This window comes from Gracilinanus agilis, chromosome 3 (assembly GCF_016433145.1).
Source record: "Gracilinanus agilis isolate LMUSP501 chromosome 3, AgileGrace, whole genome shotgun sequence".
NCBI lineage: Eukaryota > Metazoa > Chordata > Mammalia > Didelphimorphia > Didelphidae > Gracilinanus > Gracilinanus agilis.
The window spans coordinates 596,618,958-596,637,041 of record NC_058132.1 but is presented as its reverse complement, the minus strand read 5'-3'; the positions used below and the strand labels follow the sequence as shown (position 1 = coordinate 596,637,041).

The following is an 18,084-nucleotide window of genomic DNA, read 5'->3' as shown; positions in this document are numbered from 1 at the left end:
AGAATCTAACCATAAAAAGCTATTATGGTGTCAACTATTATGGATGTTCAAGACCAACTCAGAAGAAAACGAAGCCAAAGTATCTATAAACATAGCCTCAAAGAAAAACATAGTTGGAGCATAAAAATTCAGTTAGAATTCCTGGAAGATATGGGGGTGATTGGGGGGGGGAAGGGGGAGAAGTAAAGAAAAAAGATTTGAAATGAAATGACAGCTACAAAATAAATAACTGGAAAAGGAATTAATAACACCTTTGCACAAGAGGGAACATAACTTTGCCCAAATAACAAACTCCTTGGAATTAGAACAGAACAGATAGAGGATAACTACTTTAATGAGGTAGTAAGAAATATTAAAGCAAAGGCAAAGTGCTAAAAAAAAAACAGAAAATATAAAGTTATCTCACAGAAAAAAAACTGCCTTGGAAAACAGGAGGTAAAAATTAAGAATCATTGGTCTACCTGAACATAGTAACTAAAAAAAAAGAAATAAAAGGGCCCTAGATATCAAATTTCAAGGAATCTTAAGAGAAAACTGTTCAGATCTCTTAGAACCAGAGGGCAAAGTGCAGAGAAAAAGAATCCAAAGGTTACCTTCTGAAAGTAACCCCAAAATGAGAACTCCCAAGAATATGACAAAGTCCAGAGATTCTATGTCAGAAAAAAAAAATACTATGAGCAGCCAGAGAGAAAGAGCCCCATCAGGGCAGCACATGATTTAACAGCCACCACAATAAAGGAGTGGAAAACCTGATGAAAATGATACTCCAGAATGTGAATTACAAGGGGCTTGAAGCAAAGAATAACTTACCCAGCAAAATAATATAATGTTACTGGGAAGAAATAGATCTTTAAAGAAATAGAGGACTTCCAAGCATTCTTGATGAAAAGACAACTGAACCTCATTCTCATCTGAATTGATCAAAAGGAAGAAAAATACACAAACAGAAAGAGTTTGAAACAAATATATTTCACTTCAGGAAAATAGGAGAAAAAGGGGAAGAAAACGTGAGAAGTAGGTTAGGGGAAGGATTAGTCCTAAGCAATACAACCTCTAAAGATATGCAAAATATTTATACCTCTTCTTTTGGGGGTGGGGGTGAATCTTAAGAAATACCTATAAACCAGGGAATGGGTGAATAGGTTATAGTATATAAACATTATAAATATTATTGTGTTGAAGTCATCTGCATGATGACCAACTAAGATTTCAAAGGACTAAAAATGAAACACATGCTGTCTGGCTTCTGATAGAGAAGTGAAGGTCTCATAATGTATAATGAAACAAATTGGGGATTTGTGGACAATGTAGAAATTTGCTTTGATTGACTATCCATGTTTGTGATGGGTTTTGTTTTCCTTGTGTTCTTAATGGAAGAAACTGGAGAAGCAATACAGGAGGAAAGTTGAAGTAGGAGGATTAGGAGGCAGAACTCAGCAGACAAACTATTTTTTAAAAAGGAACACAATTTAATCTTTTTTTTGAAAGTGCTTCAGGAACTTAACAATTCTCGGTATCGTGGTTCTAACTACAGCAATGTATAGGTATATATACATATATGTATCAAAATACATATATAGGTAATGCATAGGTATAGTATGTCTAATTCATGTTAGAACAAACATCCAAGATCATCTGGTGCAATCTCTTCATTTTATATGGAAGAAACTGAGGCCCAAAATATTTGATAAGAAAGTAGTCAGTCAGGAGTCAAATCCAGGTCCTTTACAAAAATACACATTACTGGGGCAGCTGGGTAGCTCAGTGGATTGAGAGCCAGGCCTAGAGACAGGAGGTCCTAGGTTCAAATCCGGCCTCAGACGCTTCCCAGCTGTGTGACCCTGGGCAAGTCACTTGACCCCCACTGCCCACCCTTATCACTCTTCCACCAAGGAGCCAATACACAGAAGTTAAGGGTTTAAAAATGTAAAAAAAAAAAAAAAAAATACACTTTACCTCAAGATATATAATAAATATATTATTTGTTAAAGATTTGACTATATCTATCTAGGACATTCCCTAGAGGTTGCTTATTTGGTAAGTTACTAATATTAACTTGATAATCTGTCAATTTAATTTTGTAAATATAAAATTAAATTATGAAAATTCTAGTGGTTTTAATCTTAAAACAAAGAAACAAAGAATTCTAGGCAATTTTTATAATACAACGGGAGTTGAAGACTACAGGCCATACCACGAAATATAGTTTTTACATAAATAGTTTTACTGTATTTAAAAAATACAAAACATACAAAAACAGACAGTAGAATCCCAGTGTGTAGACACTAAAACTTAAAAGCATATTTGTGTAGAGTACTACATACATATCTAGGTAATTTCCAAAAAGTGATTGTAATCAGAGAGAAAAGAAAATAAAAATTCACAGGATTGAAATAAATAGGCAGGAAACATTTATATTTAAAGAAATCACAGATAGATAATTAACTAATATTAAAAATTTTCAAATCTACCAAATGACGTTCTTTAAATTCACTCAGGAAAATATAAGTGAAATGTAAAAAGACAGATAAAATAATACTAATATATAAAAATACATAATTGTAATTATATTAATGTCATATATTAATCTATAACAATATAGTAAAACAAAAATTATGGAAGAATTTCATATGCTCTCACAGCTGAAGAAATCTAAAAAGGATAAACAAAAAAAGAAATAATAACTGAACAAAACACAGAATTCAGAGCTAGAATTATAAGACTATGGAAATATCTAAATAGAAATTTAAAAATATATCTATTTCTTAGTACTACATACTATCCATACAGAAATAGTATGTGTTTAAGGAACAGAGAAATGTTAAATGTTTTTTTAAAACAGTGAAAAAATAAAATAAAAAGGCTTCAAATACCAAGTTAGATGATAATAATACTAGCCAGCATGTACAGATTATATTAAGATTCACAAAGTGCATTATATCTTTTATTTCAACCTCGTAAGAGTCCTATGCTATTATTAATAATTTTACTAATGTAGAAATAGAGGCTGAAGAGAGGTTAAATGACTCATTTAGGTCATACAATTAAGAAGTGCCTGGGGCAGGATTCAAACTCAGATCTTTTATGACTCCAAGTCTAATACAATATCTATTATGCCACTAAGATGTAATGTCATCTCTACCTTCAAGGTGTTTACAGAAGCAGCCTTCTTGAGGAGCCAGGGCCCCTTGAAGGGAGAGGGCATGGCCCTAAGGAATGAGTAAATGAGCCAATTAATTGTCAGCAAAATGAGTTGATTCCTACCCTTCCTGTGGCTTATCTCCAGCACAACCACTCCTACCTGTCACTCATTATTCCCTAATATTCTACCACTGCTATACAAGTTCTCAATTATCCTACACTTTTCTTCCAGCTTTTGGAACCAGAGTAGTTATAATCTATCCCATATCCAGGTAGCCTAACACTAATACACACGCCACTGTGGAAATTCCCATAGTTTATCTACTCCCCCCCCCCCCCCCCGCCCCCGACGTCCAGACATGGCAGATGGTCTTTTCTATATTAGAAAGTTATAAATGAATTAATATACACACTGGGGGGGAGGGGGGGAAGGAGTATGTGCTCAAAAAATTGTTTATTTGTGGCTAGTATCACTGTATCTGAGGAATAAGGAACCATCACAGATACATAACTATAATGAAGAATATCAAAAAAGTATATTACAGAACAGTAAAATGAAATGTTGTTGAAGGCCTAAGTTTTATTTTATTTTTTTTAAACCCTTAACTTCTGTGTATTGGCTCCTAGGTGGAAGAATGGTAAGGGTGGGCAATGGGGGTCAAGTGACTTGCCCAGGGTCACACAGCTGGGAAGTGTCTGAGGCCGGGTTTGAACCTAGGACCTCCTGTCTCTAGGCCTGATTCTCAATCCATCTGCCCCCCTGAAGGCCCAAGTTTTAAAAGGTTGCTACCTACCAGAGGGTTCAGGGATTATATGAAGGCAAACAAAAATAAAAGTGTATGGAAAATCTAGAAGTTTCACATCTAATTAAATGGAACATACAACACTACACTGTCACTCAATTCTTATTTCATTATGTAAAATCCTAAGAATCTGTATTTGAATAGTTTTATTTTAAAATTTCATCTTCTTGCTAAAGGGCCTAAAAACCTAAAAGAATATCAGTTATCAGTTGCTAAAGTAAACACTAATAAATCCCTATCACTAACCCAAACACTGAAAACTTCAATAACTTCTATTTTAGCAAAGGAAATTATTTTGTACAATATTTTTATTTTAGACATTTCTCCAATCCAGTTCTAACTTTGCTAAACTTTAAAGCATTAAAAAAAATTACTTAAGGGGAGCTGGGTAGCTCAGTGGATTGAGAGTCAGGCCTAGAGAAGGGAGGTCCCAGGTTCAAATCCGGCCTCAGACACTTCCCAGCTGTGTGACCCTGGGCAAGTCACTTGACCCCTATTGCCCACTCTTACCACTCTTCCACCAAGGAGCAAATACACAGAAGTTATGGGTTTAAAAAAATTACTTTAAAGATTTAAATAACATCATCTTTCTACATCCAATTATTTGGTCATTTGTAACTAGCAATTTTGCTTAAGGGTAATCCAAATGAAGAGAAAGATAAGGACTGGATCTGTACTTTCACTAGTAAAGGTGAGGAATTTCCTCCCATAGTAGGTCCACTGGCTGATACATATCACCCCCACACAGTACCCGAGCTCAAACCCTTCTGTTTCCAAGTCTAGCTTTCTCTATATTAAGCCAACATAGTAGCATAGGTCTAATCAACTGAGGGAGTAAACTGTTAGGAAAGCTGCCTCCAGAGGGTACTGTTTTCTGGTGATGCAGCTACAAAGGAAGGAGTGAAGGTAGAGCACCAGTAAGTTGTTTCCTTGTTTTCAGTACTCTTGCTAACTAGGATCTCAGGATAACTGGTAGAGTTGGAATTAAGCTGAACCAGAAACCCTTAATCCTACTCTCACTCAAAAGATGAAAAAACTGAGATCTATGCAGGCTGATTTGCCCAAGATGTCAGAATTAATGCAATAGATGGGACCTGAACTGATACCAGTGTTCATTCTACCAACCCCCTCTACTTCGGAATTACTGCTAAAACTAGTTTTTAGTTGCTGGAGCATAAGTGCTATAAAAGTATAAAGATAACAAAATCACCAATCTGATCCTCTTTAAAAGTGATTATTTTTTAACTTTCCCAATATATAATATATGACACGGGTTAATCCTTTTGCATAAAATTTAAAAATACACACAAATGTACAAATGCTCACTTTCCTTTAAAATAATTTACTATGTTTTCAGTATAGTGTTCTGCAAAGATCTCAAAGCATGGCCATCAGAAATCTAAACTTTTCTACTTATTAGTCATGTGACCTGAGTAAGTCCTCAGGAACCTCTTGCTGCCTCACTTTCTCCAAATGCAATTGAGGGCTATTGAGAGGATCAACTGAAATAGTACCAGTAAAGTATTTTGTAAGCCTAAAGTACTATTCCTAATTAGTAAGCCATTATATTCTCTAACCTTCAGAAGGCACTATTCCGTAAGATGTGCCAGAAAATACAGCTAAGACTTGTAATCTGTACATTTTTAAGTATCCTGGCTATAATGAGAAATGAACTCTCTATTAATGAAATTTTAATACTTAGAAGTACTAAAACTAAAGATGTACTATTAAACCTAAAAGCACTGCTTACTTTTACATTGGACAAAGTGACAGAAAGTCAAACTGAAATCTCTCTCTCTCTCTCCCCCCACCCCCTCCTTATCTTCCATCTTGGAGGTAATACTGTGTATTGGCACCAAGGCAGAGGAGTGGTAAGGGCTAGACAAATGGGGGGGGTTAAGTGACTTGCCCAGGGTCACACAGCTAGGAAGTGTCTGAGGTCAGACTTGAACCCAGGACCTCCCATCTCTAGGCCTGGCTCTCAATCCACTGAGCCACCCAGTTGCCCCCTGAAAGAACTTTTCAAAGTTTATGGTTGGTGGGAACTCTTGGGTATTACACCTAAATTTCCTTTTAAAACCTAATATTTCTGAGGTTTGGGGAAAGATTTTATTTGACTAATATTTAATTCACCTTTCAATATAGACTGTGGTGACTTTTTCCTTGCAAAATAATTACTTACCAAATAACAAATCACAGAAACATTAACACTTCTCTGCATGCTATGATAGATGACTTACCTGACACTGGTTAATGGCTGCATGGTTACCATGGAATGGAGACTGTCTATCTTTATCCCGATGATGCCTGCTGCTATGTTTACTTCTCTGTAATTGCTGACGCAATTTTGCAATCTAAAAAGGAAAAGATAAAATATATTACTTTAAAATCTTTTTCCCACAGTATGAAAATACATGTAAACATTAGTTGTTATTTGAACACAGTATATTTAGTCAAAAACTGAGTTATGAAAATCAAATCACAAAATCTTGTCTTGAGCAAAAACCAAATATAAATTATAAGAATATTTTCTATATTCTATTTTATTCTCTCATCCTTCATTGGGGAAGAAGGTAGTTGTAGGTCCTTTTTTTTTTTAATTAAAAAAGCATTTTTTAATCACTCATCCAAACAGCCTCCACTAAAAATAAAAACAAAACCCCTTTAATAAACATGCAATCAAAACAAATTCTTCCATAGGTGATTTCAAAGATATGCTTTTCATTCTTCATCTTGAGTCTACCATCTCTTTTTCTGCTTTTTTCTACTTACTTTTTTCATACTACTATGAACCCTCAAAATACATATAGAATTTAAAACTTGCATAAAATTTTGTTTTAAGTCCAAAGGAGTCACTTCATTCTAAAAGAGAAATAATTCATTTTCAAAGTGTTTTGAAACAGGTATTTTGAACTATTAATTTTTGTATCTTTATATAACGCAGGAGTGAGATTGGTTTTTTTAAAAGATAATTTGAGACATGAGTAAGCCTTTTGCCATTTCGAAATAGACTCAAAATGCTGCTTTTGTCTATAGTTAATTCCTTAAATTTGAAATTATTTTTCATAAATTCTCCCCTCGTGTTTAAAAAAAAATCAATTTAAGCTTGTTAAGCTTCTTAGGCTTTAATTACACAATCGGTTCTTGAAGCTCAAGAATAGCCAAAAATGGCTATATATATATTTTTAAAAGAGATAATGGAAACATAAAAAAAAAAACTTATCTGGCCCAGGCCATTAAAAAGTTTATAACATCAAAAAAAAAACAAACAAACCCACAAACAGTATACTGGTCCTCTCTTATTCTTCTTACATGACTATAGCTCCCACTACTATGCCTTTGAAAAGGCTGCATGCACCCCATCTCCTTTCAGGTAAGGATTGTTCCATCTGTGTTTTTACACAGTCCCCTAGAGCACATTGTTTGGTCCATAACTGCTACTTTATGTATACCTGAATAGCTAAATGACAATGCACCTAAAAAAAGAAAATGGTTTTTGTTTGCCTTTTGCCAAACATAGAGAGGCATAGATATCTTTCAGCAAAATATTAGTTGCTTTCATTGGAGTATTTTACAAATAATTAAAAACAACGTTGTTTTCCCACAACACAACAAACCCAGAGAGTCTTAGGAAAGGTTTAAATGGAAAACAGTAGGCACAGATAAAGAAAGAGAGCATTCTAGCCACAGAAAATGTTTAAAGCCAAGAGATGGAATGTCTTCTTGCTCAGGAACAACCAGGAGGTCAGTGTTAATGGATTAAAGAGTATATAATGGGGGCAGCTGGGTGGCTCAATGGATTGAGAGCCAGATCTAGAGACAGTAGGTCCTGGGTTCAAATCTGGCCTCAGACACTTCCTAGCTCTGTGACCCTGGGCAAGTCACTTAACTCCTATTACGTTCTTCTGCCTTGGAACCAATATTGAATCTAAGATGGAAGGTAAGGGTTTAAAAAAAAATAGGGAGTATTCAGTAGGGAGTAAGGTCTAAGAAGACAAGAGAGGCTAGGTTAGGAAAGGCTTTGATTGCCAGAGTATTTTGTATTAGATGAGGAGAGCAAGAGGGAGCCCATAGAATGCTCTGAGTAGGGGAATGATATGGTCAGACTTGTATTTTAGGAAAATCATTTTAGTAGATAGACTGAGGAGGAGAGAGACCCTCCATCAGGCTACTGCAATAATTCAGGTGTGAGGTAAGGCCTATTCCAGAGTGCTAGAAGAGTCAAGAGGAGAGGGGGAATATGCTAGAAGGTCAACAAATTCTATTATTTTACTATCCACCTTGCTAAGTATAATAGTCTAATTAGGAAAATCATTGCTAAATATTGTGTAAGTGGAATCTGAAGCCCAGAACTATAATACCCAGCACCCTACTTTCTTCACGTTATATGCTGACATAGGCAGGATATAAATTTTATGTAGCCCTGCCTCTCGCTCCCTCTTTCTGTGATTGGGTTTGGTGGAGGTAGCGTGAGGTAAGAACCAGGAGAGTTTTTGTTCATGTGGTCTAAATTTTGTTAGATAATGAGGTTGTTAAAAAACTTTATAAAATATAATTCTTGGAGTGTTGGATATTAATTTAAATACATTTTTGGCAACCACTATGGTAAAAGAAATCCTTAATTTTCTTTTAAGAAAGCCTTTGAGTAAAGAATCGGGATTTGATAAATTTTGAAAAACCATATTTCTTTCCTGTCATGGCCTTTTTGCCCCCCACCCTCCACCCCAGAGGAACTCCAGCTGCTACTGCTATTACAAAAGGTCTAATTTCTCAAATTTATAAGGAGCTAAATCAATTGTATCAAAAAAAAAAAAAAAAATCAAGCCATTCCCCAATCTACAAATGGTTAAGGGACACGAATAGGCAGTTTTCACAAGATGAAATCAAAACTATCAATAAGCATATGAAAAAGTGTCCTAAAACTCTCCTGATTTAAAACAACATTGAGGTACCATCTCTTAACTAGCAGATTGGTCAATATGACAGCAAAAGAAAGTAATAAATGTTGGAGGGGATGTGGCAGAATTGGGACACTAATGCATTGCTGGTGGAGTTGTGAATTGGTCCAACCATTCTGGATGACAATTTGGAACTATGCCCAAAGGGCTTTTAAAGACTGCCTGTCCTTTGATCCAGCCATATCACTGCTGGGTTTGTACCCCAAAGAGATAATAAGGAAAAATATATGTACAAAAATATTCATAGTTATCTCCTGTTTGTGGTGGCAAAAAATTAGAAAATGAGGGGATGCCTATTGATTGGGGAATGGCTGAACAAATTGTGGTATCTTATAATGATGGAATACTATTGTGCTCAAAGGAATAATGAACTGGAAGAATTCCATGTGAACTCGAAAGACCTCCAGGAATTGATGCAGAGCGAAAGGAGCAGAAGCAGGAGAACCTTATACACAGTCACTGACACACTGTGGTACAATTGAACATAATGGACTTCTCTAATAGCAGCAATACAATGACCCAGGACAATTCTGAGGGACTTATGAGAAAGGACATTATCCATATCCGGAGAAAAACCATAAGAGCAGAAACACAGAAGAAAAACATATGATCGACCACATATAGTTCATTGGGGGTAGGATTAGGATTTTGGTATTAAAAGATCACTCTACTGCAAATATGAATAACATGGAAATAAGTTTTGAACAATGATACAGGTATAATCCAGTGGAATTGCTTGTCAGCTCTGAGAGGAGAGAAGGGGGAGGTCATAAATCATGTAACCATGGAAAAATGCTCCCCCAAAAATGATTAAAAAATCCCTTCCTTCAAGGATAGCTTGAGGATCTAGTGGAGACAACATATCAAAAAATATGTATGAAGGGGGCAGCTGGGTAGCTCAGTGGATTGAGAGCCAGGCCTAGAGACAGGAGGTCCTAGGTTCAAATCCGGCCTCAAACACTTCCCAGCTGTGTGACCCTGGGCAAGTCACTTGACCCCCATTGCCTACCCTTACCACTCTTCCAACTATAAGTCAATACACAGAAGCTAAGGGTTTAAAATTTAAAAAAAAAAAATGTATGAAGCAAGCTGTAGACAAAATATTTAATAATTAGGAGAGAAGACACCAGAATTAGCAGGTTGGGGAAGGTTTCTTGACAAAGTGAGATTTTAGTAGGAACTTGAAGGAAACTAGGGAGATCAGTAGTTGGAATAGAGGAAGAAGAGCATTTCAGGCATGGAATTAATTGAACTTCTCCATTGTTCTCTGGTTATAATGACCCATTACTTGAAACTATACAATATCACTAAGATGATGTTAGTATTAAAAGGAAAGACCTTTGATCCAGGAGAAAGTGAGGAGTAATTGGTAAAATTTTACAAACTTCCAGAGGCAACCTAGTCATATCTTTTCCAGCAGAATTCTGGCTTCATTTCTGAGCTATCCATTTGTAGTGTTTGTCCAAAATATAGAAAATGATGGATGATAAGTAGCAATTTGTAAAAATTAGGATATTATATATTTTTCATTCATATCTGTGGATAGTTAGGCTAAAGTAATGAAAGGTCATGGATCTCACCCAGGATATGTTCTAAAGCCTGAAACAATCAGCACAAGCTATATGCAAATAGGAACATCTGGAAGACCTAACTACAGGGAATCCCTCTTTTATTTGCAATCTACACTGGATCTCCTTCATGCTAGTGCAAAATACCTCTGATAAGTGAGTACAAAGCTTCCTGTATTATTCCTTGTTTATTATTCATGACTAGAAATAAAATCTCTGCTGAAGACAACTTGTTGGAGGAGAGCCTTGAAAGCAATAGTTTTCCAAACCAAATGCTTTCTTACAGGCAACAACATAGTAGAATTTTAAATTCTTTAGTCAATTTTCCTTCTTTAGTGAAAAACAAACCAACCACATCTTTACAATAGTAAAAATTTAATATTTTGCTTCTCCCCCTTTTACTATTGTAAAGCTGTGGTCTATTACTGCTATAAAAACTTTTCGGAATGATACATTAATATAGGAATATCCTTTACAAAGAATGCATTATTACCATAAAATCCTCATAATGATTTCATAGATTAGTTTTATAAAAATGTTGTATAGATGGAAATGAGGTATATAGATTGATGACTATTAATACTCATGCATTTTTTGGGGTAGTAAATTGAAAATTTTCCATTATCTTAGACTACCACTTTAATTTCTTCCCACATTTCTTATATCTTAAGAATTGCCTACTCAATGGCCTAAAAAAATTGTGTCACCTCCAATATAGACTTCCTGTATGTAAACTTAGTATCATTCACTAACTTATTCCTTCTTTGTACTTATAAGTGCTGGTTACATTTCTTCAGGCAGCACAAGTAGGAAACTGGTATTAGGGTTCAAATGGGATGACTTCCATTGTTCTCAATGGCAAAAAGTTTACTATAAAATTTTTTACAAATCCTTTTCCATTTTTTCACATTTAAAATCCTAATTCCAGTGTCAACTCAAAAATATCCTTCAGAGTGACTATTCTGGGTGGATATATTATCAAGCTTTCTTTAAATTAGTATACTTTTCTTTACTGTTAAATGAAATCATTCACAATTTTTCACCATTATTTTCTATAAGAAATGAGTTTAATTCTAAATCTCATTCACAATTTCTAAAGGAGATCAAACATAAGATGACTAAGGGCTTTTAAAGATTTTTTTTTAACCTTGCTGCTATTGCTTTACATTTGTTAAGCTGTTTAATGAAGTTATTATACTTTACAATGTCAGTTCTTCCAGTAATATCTTTTTTTGGTGTCAATAACTTGTTAAAATGTATCAGATTAGAGTTATTTTTATTGCCCACCATATCTTCTCATTTTTCTTATTTCTAGCCTTTATGAAATGTTGATCTTTCCTTGAAGTCAATAATCAAATTATAAACAGATGGCAGCCTCAGGAATGGCTCCCATATGAGTAATCTTTTTTTAAAACATATCATCAATTTCACTGTTTGATAGCTACTGGGTATTCACCATTTTAGGCACTTAAGGATTTTGGAGGGAAGAAAAGTATGAATGATTTATTGTTCTCAATGAAGAACTTAAAAAAGACTTTAAGCCTTCTATGTAGTCCACAAGTCTTTGATTTTTCTCATTCTCTCAGGCTTCTTCTGAGCCACATTTTCCAACGTATTTTTTGCCATGTTCCTCATGTCCAATTTTGCCCTGACACCACCAACTACCAAAGAACATATTAAGATAGTTTGTTGGGTTTTATTTAATTCTTCATGAAATTTCCATGTATACTTTTATTCCACCATAAATCTTGGTTCACAAGCTGATTATATTCATCATATGCACTGCCAAATGAGATTAGCAATGTCCCATTAAATGATAATTCTTATTGTTTTTTATATACAATGACTATCTCTACCAAATCTTTCCTGAGTTGCCTATCCAAAGGGTATCAGCTATCCTTTCATTTTGCTACAGGTACTTTTACCTTCTGCTTCCATTTAAAGCAAAAGTTGATATAATTCAGAATGTCCAGTGTTACACCACAAGATCAAATTTACAAATGGAAGAGATTACAGAGCTCATCAAATACAACCCCCTCATTTTATAAATGAGAAAACTTAGGCTCAAAGATAATAATAACTTAATTAAATGTATTCAAATGCCTTACAAAATTTAAAGTTTAATAAATTGGCTATTATTATCGTCCAGCGTCCTTCAGTTAGTAATGGTCCGAGATGAGATTTGAACCCACTACACCAGTGATGTCAAACTCAAATAATAAGTGTCTCCTAAAGTACAAAAAGATTCCTATTGGTCACATATTGACTTAATTTCAAAATGTAATATTATCTATATTTTATTGTAGTTTATTTTAAAAAATATTTCCCAATTAAATTTTAATCTGGTTCAGGCCATAATCTGTGGGAAGACATGTGAGAATGGTGAAGAGAATTCCAGTATTAATGAAATCACAGCTGTTTGGAATATAAACAAACTCCATACTGTCTTCTGGAAATCTCAAATACTGAAATCATAGCATTTGATATAATGATCCAATATAAATTTTTTTTTAACCCTTACCTTCCACCTTAGAATCAATACTATGTATTGGTTCCAAGGCAGAAGTGTGATAAGGGTAGGCAATGGGGGTTAAGTATCTTGCCCAGGGTCACACAGCTGGGAAGTGTCTGAGAACACATTTGAACCCAAGACTTTACATCCCTAGGCCTGGCTCTGAATAAGCTAAGCCACCTACCTCACTGCTCCAATCCAAAATAATTTTAATCATGAGACCACATTAGCTGTCATATAGGCTAATTTCTGTACTAGTTACATTTGCAAAGTATCCACTTTTTTTTTCCACTCCAATATCTGTAAAGGGTAAATTAAAAAAACAATACAGTAGCAATAAAACAATTAAATAAAGCTCATTCTTTCCACAAGAAAGAGTAACAGGAGGGGCAACTGGGTGGCTCAGTGGATTGAAGGCCAGGCCTAGAGACAGGAGGTCCTGGGTTCAAATTTGATCTCAGACACTTCTTAGCTGTGTGACCCTAGGCAAGTCACTTAACCCCCATTGCCTACCCTTATCACTCTCCTGCCTTGGAACCAATACACAGTATTGATTCTAAGAAGGAAGGTAAGGGTTTAAAAAAGAAAAGAAAGAGTAAGCAGGAATATGGATGCTGTTGTGTTCTTAAAAGATGATTCTTTCATGAGTAATCCCAACCTACGTTAATCCAATTAGTGGTTTGTAAAAATGTTTGCTTCTCCCTCTATTGCCTCTTTCCCACCCCAACTCCCACCAAGACAAAGAAATAGTTCAAAAATCATGTTGTGAGCAGGGTGAATTAACTGCTTATAACTAGACTTGTACTAAACAAAGGTGAGCAGTGGCTGCCCACAGGGAGGAGACCTATCATATAAATCATGACCATGAATAAGCCCCATGCTGCAACTTTTGAAAGAAATTTCTTGTTTTGTTTTAAACTTTCAACTTAGAGCTGGTTCATAGATTCATACTTTTCCTTTTGTCTTACATATATGCAGTTTTCCACACATGCATCATCATCATCATCATCATCATCATTATTATTATTATTATTATTATTATTATTTTCCTGTTTATCTTTCTTCCTTTTAAGCTATTCTCTCATTAACTATGAAATTCTGGGGCAGCTAGATGGCACAATGGACATAGCATTAGATATGGAGCTAGGAGGACCTGCCTGGGTTCAAATCTGGATTCAGACACTTCTAGCTGTGTGATTCTGGGCAAGTCACTTAACTTGCATTGCCTAGCCCTTTCCCTTCTGTCTTAAGAGTTGTTACTAAGGCAGAAAATAAGGGTTAAAAACAAACCTAAAACCCCAATAAAATACTGATGGATAATTATTATTTTCTTCCATCTTATGGTTGAGAACAATCATATTATATTGAACTAAATGATCGATGTTTTATATTTATTTTCTTATTTATTATAAATACTAACAATTGTTACAATCAATTAAACTTGTTTGGCAACCATTTAAACAAATGCAATTCAACCCAGAAAATTGTTATTTTGTGAGGATAAGGAGCAACTTCATTCAGAAGATAAGCTTTCCTTCTGTCTTAGAATTGATACTAAGCATTGGTTCCAAGGTGGTAAGGGCTGGGCAGTTGGGGTTAAGTGACTTGCTCAGGGTCACACAGCTAGAAAGTGTCTGAGGCCAGAGTTGAACCAAGGACCTCCTGTCTCTAGGTCTGATCTACTGAGCCTTAAAGGAAGGGAGGGCCTCTTGGATGGAGCTGGGGGGTAGGGGAGCCTTCCTGGCCATAGGTGGCCGGTTCAAAAGCCAGAAGAGAAACTGTGTAAGAGAAACTGAGCAGAGGCAGTGCTAGGTCTTGAAAGAGAAGTCAGGGCCTGGCTGTATAGACCCTTCAAAGTTAAATGGAGGAGACAGGCTGTACTCTATGGGCAATGAGGTGTCATGGAACTGCTTGAGGAGGGGAGTCACAGGGTCAGACAGGCACTTACAGCATTCTTTAGCTGCAGTGAGAACCAAGGACTGGGATGGGAGAGATTTGAGATGAGGAGGGGGATGACAGACATACCATAGGTTGTGAAGGTAGAAACAACATTAGGGAAGGATTGGGTGACAAAGATCATGAGCCAGGAAATGAATACACTGAAGAAGGAAAGAAAATGTCTTGGAATTCAAGATTTAACAGGAACCAGTATCTGGACCAGAAAATAAATTTATAGAGCATGAAATCTCAAAGGAAGAGATGCTGTTTAGTAGTAAAGGAAGAATCTGGTAATAGCCCTGGGGATGCTCCTACCATGATTATAAGTTGAGAGTTTGCAAGAATATGTAGTCATCTCAGGAAAAGGAGGTTGCATTCATTGAGGGCTAGCAGATTTAAGGAGTGAGAAAGAATGATGTTTAAGATCAAGTTTGTTTATTATAAAGTATCTGTTCCAGAGTCACAGCTGGAGGGGTGGACAGCTCTGGATTGGGAGAAAGGGAGAGGGAAAATCAAATAGAGAGGAGTTATTTGTAAATGGTAATTGTGGGTTCATAGTGCAATATGTTGTAAAAGAAACCTTTTCATGTATAAGTTGGGTTACCTGGACACTACTAACACTAAGATTCTGATTTTGTGGCATTTTGTTTTTCCAAATTTACATGATGATGTGATGAAAGCAAGAAGGTGAGGAAATGGCTAACTGTCCCCAAGTGACAATACCTATCACTATGGGAAAAGTAATATACCAAAAACTTTCCCAAATAATCGGTTCTTGAGATGTTGCCATTATTCCTATCATTTGTAAGGGCTAGGAAAAGAAGGGGGAGATTGGAGAGTACAGCCACTGAAAATAAAAAATAATAAAATTGAATATAAGATTTTCTTAAACTGGGTACTATCAATATATTTTGGCTACTATTGACATAGGTGGAATTCAAGGTTTAGCTTTTAAATAGGATTACAATACACCTGAGAATTGTACCATGAATAAATATACACTCGATAAATTGTTTCTATGGGAAATCTTACTCTACTGGTACCACTGTAAAAAAAATGTGAAGTGTCCATGAAAATAAAGTTCTTCTAACTAAATAACCTTTTATTAGGTATGCCTGCATTACAATAGCAGAGACAGTGGGAAAGGGTAACAAAGGTTTTAAACAATCATTTTGTTTCCCTACTTTTTTGGATATAATATAGTTAGACAATACAGACACTTCTCACTTTGATAAGTTCACATTAAGTGAATTCAACTTGAAATAATTCTGAAAGAAATCCACATTTCAAAAAACACCTATGTTGATTATACCTTATAGTACTATGCTCTCTTTCTCTCTTCCTGCTCCTGACCCCTTGACTTAGCACTCAGTGGTCTCACTCCTCCAAATGAAAGCTGAAGAAGGAATGGGTAGAAGAGACTGCTACAGTTGCCCGCTGGATCAAAGCTTGGCTTGAGACCTCCATAACTGTCTCTTCTGTCATCTGTACATGGGTACTGTGTGTCTGTCCCAGTCCTTATGTTGCTGCTCCCAACCCCTATGTGTCCTTGAATGTTCTTCCTTCCTTTCCACAAGCCTCCCTTCCTCACATCCAAGAGCAAATTCACAAATCAGTTTCCATAGAGATCTATCCATTTATATAAAGTGAGAACTATCTGTATATATATATATATATATATATATATATATTTTGAAACTATTTTTTCCTTTTTTTTTTTTTTTGGTTTGAGTTTTCCACAAAATGACTAATACGGAAAAAATGTTTTATTTGATTGCATATGGAAAATGTATATCAGATTGTTTACCATCTTGGGGAGGGGGAGGGATAGAGTGGATTAAAGAAAGGAGAGTTTAGTACTCAAAAAAAATTTTTAAATGAATGTAAAAAAACTATTTATACATGTAAATGAAGAAAAATAAAACATTATTTTTAAAAAGAAAAGTGGGAAAGAAAAAAAAAGCAATTCTGGCTACCTGTTTACCGTCAACACAATTCTCAATTTTGTGTGTTAATGATTTTAGATCAGATATAAACATGCAGTTGATATCTGACTCAGGCAAAGTATCTGCAGATTTAAAATGGAAAACATCCATCCTATATTATTCCTTTTCACATTTTTATATTTTGTTTACAAGTTATAATCATAAAAGCCTAACAGCAGTACCATATCATCATTTGGTTGTTTGAATATAGTGTTTTCTAAATTATTTTAGCCACAGAACGTTTTAGGGCTTGAAATGAACTGAAACAAAATGAAGGAAGTCAAAGCTTTTGTTCATATTGAAAAAATTGTCATAATGAATACTTTTGATAAATAATAATTTGATATTCAAAAGCTATGACTAGCTTCCCATATTTTCAAAGAGCTACTATTTATGTCATATAAAATATGTCAGGATTCTCTGAGGTTGTATGGGAATTATTAATAATATTAACATAGAGATGTGAATACAAAATATTATCTATACTAATAATAAATATGAATGTTTTGAATTGACTAAAATTTTTTAAATTTAAAAATAACAATGTTCTGATATTTAAATTAATACAACAGATATAAAAGAGATTCAACAAAACCAAAGTCTGTATGGAAACTATTCCTAAGAGTCAATAGAGTAATGGACCACCTGATCTTTCCCACTCAATAAATCAATGTAATTGATTTTAGTGCACTTCATCCAAGTCAATAGAAATCCTCATGTATCACACTTTCTTGGATATGACTGACACAAATTGCTTTGAGTCAACTAGCTCTAAACAGATATTCCTGACCTCTTTAAGCTGATCTGTGCTGCCCCAAGAGGCTGAACGTTTGTGGGATCCTTTCTTCTTTTCAGCATATTCTTCAGCCCATGCACTCTCTGTCTGCAATGAAAAAAGTTGATGAATTTTTAGCATATTAGGCAGGTATTGATTTTTAAAAAACTCTTAATTTCTGTCTTACTAATAACTCTAAGAAAGAAGGGCATGGGGTTAAGAAAATGGGGTTAAATTACTTGCCCAAGGCTACATAGCTAGGATGTGTCTGAGGCCAAATCTGAATCTAGATTCTCCTGACTCCAGGTCTGGTGCACTATCCTCTAAGCTAACTCACTGCAGCAGCAGGCATTTATTCTTAAGAAAAAACAAAACTTAGATGTATGTATAGTGTGAAGACACTT

At 35.1% G+C, this 18,084-nt stretch overlaps 1 protein-coding gene across 1 annotated transcript in view; it reads right to left on the bottom strand.

The window, feature by feature from the left end:
- Nucleotides 1-18,084, bottom strand: part of FAM117B (family with sequence similarity 117 member B) — a 140,764-nt gene that overhangs the window by 48,538 nt on the left and 74,142 nt on the right. The window contains exons 4-5 of the mRNA XM_044669408.1: nucleotides 17,696-17,788; nucleotides 6,185-6,298 (exon numbers count right to left, since the gene is read on the bottom strand). Of these exons, the coding sequence (XP_044525343.1) occupies nucleotides 6,185-6,298; nucleotides 17,696-17,788 (207 nt within the window). The remainder of the gene's footprint in view (nucleotides 1-6,184; nucleotides 6,299-17,695; nucleotides 17,789-18,084) is intronic.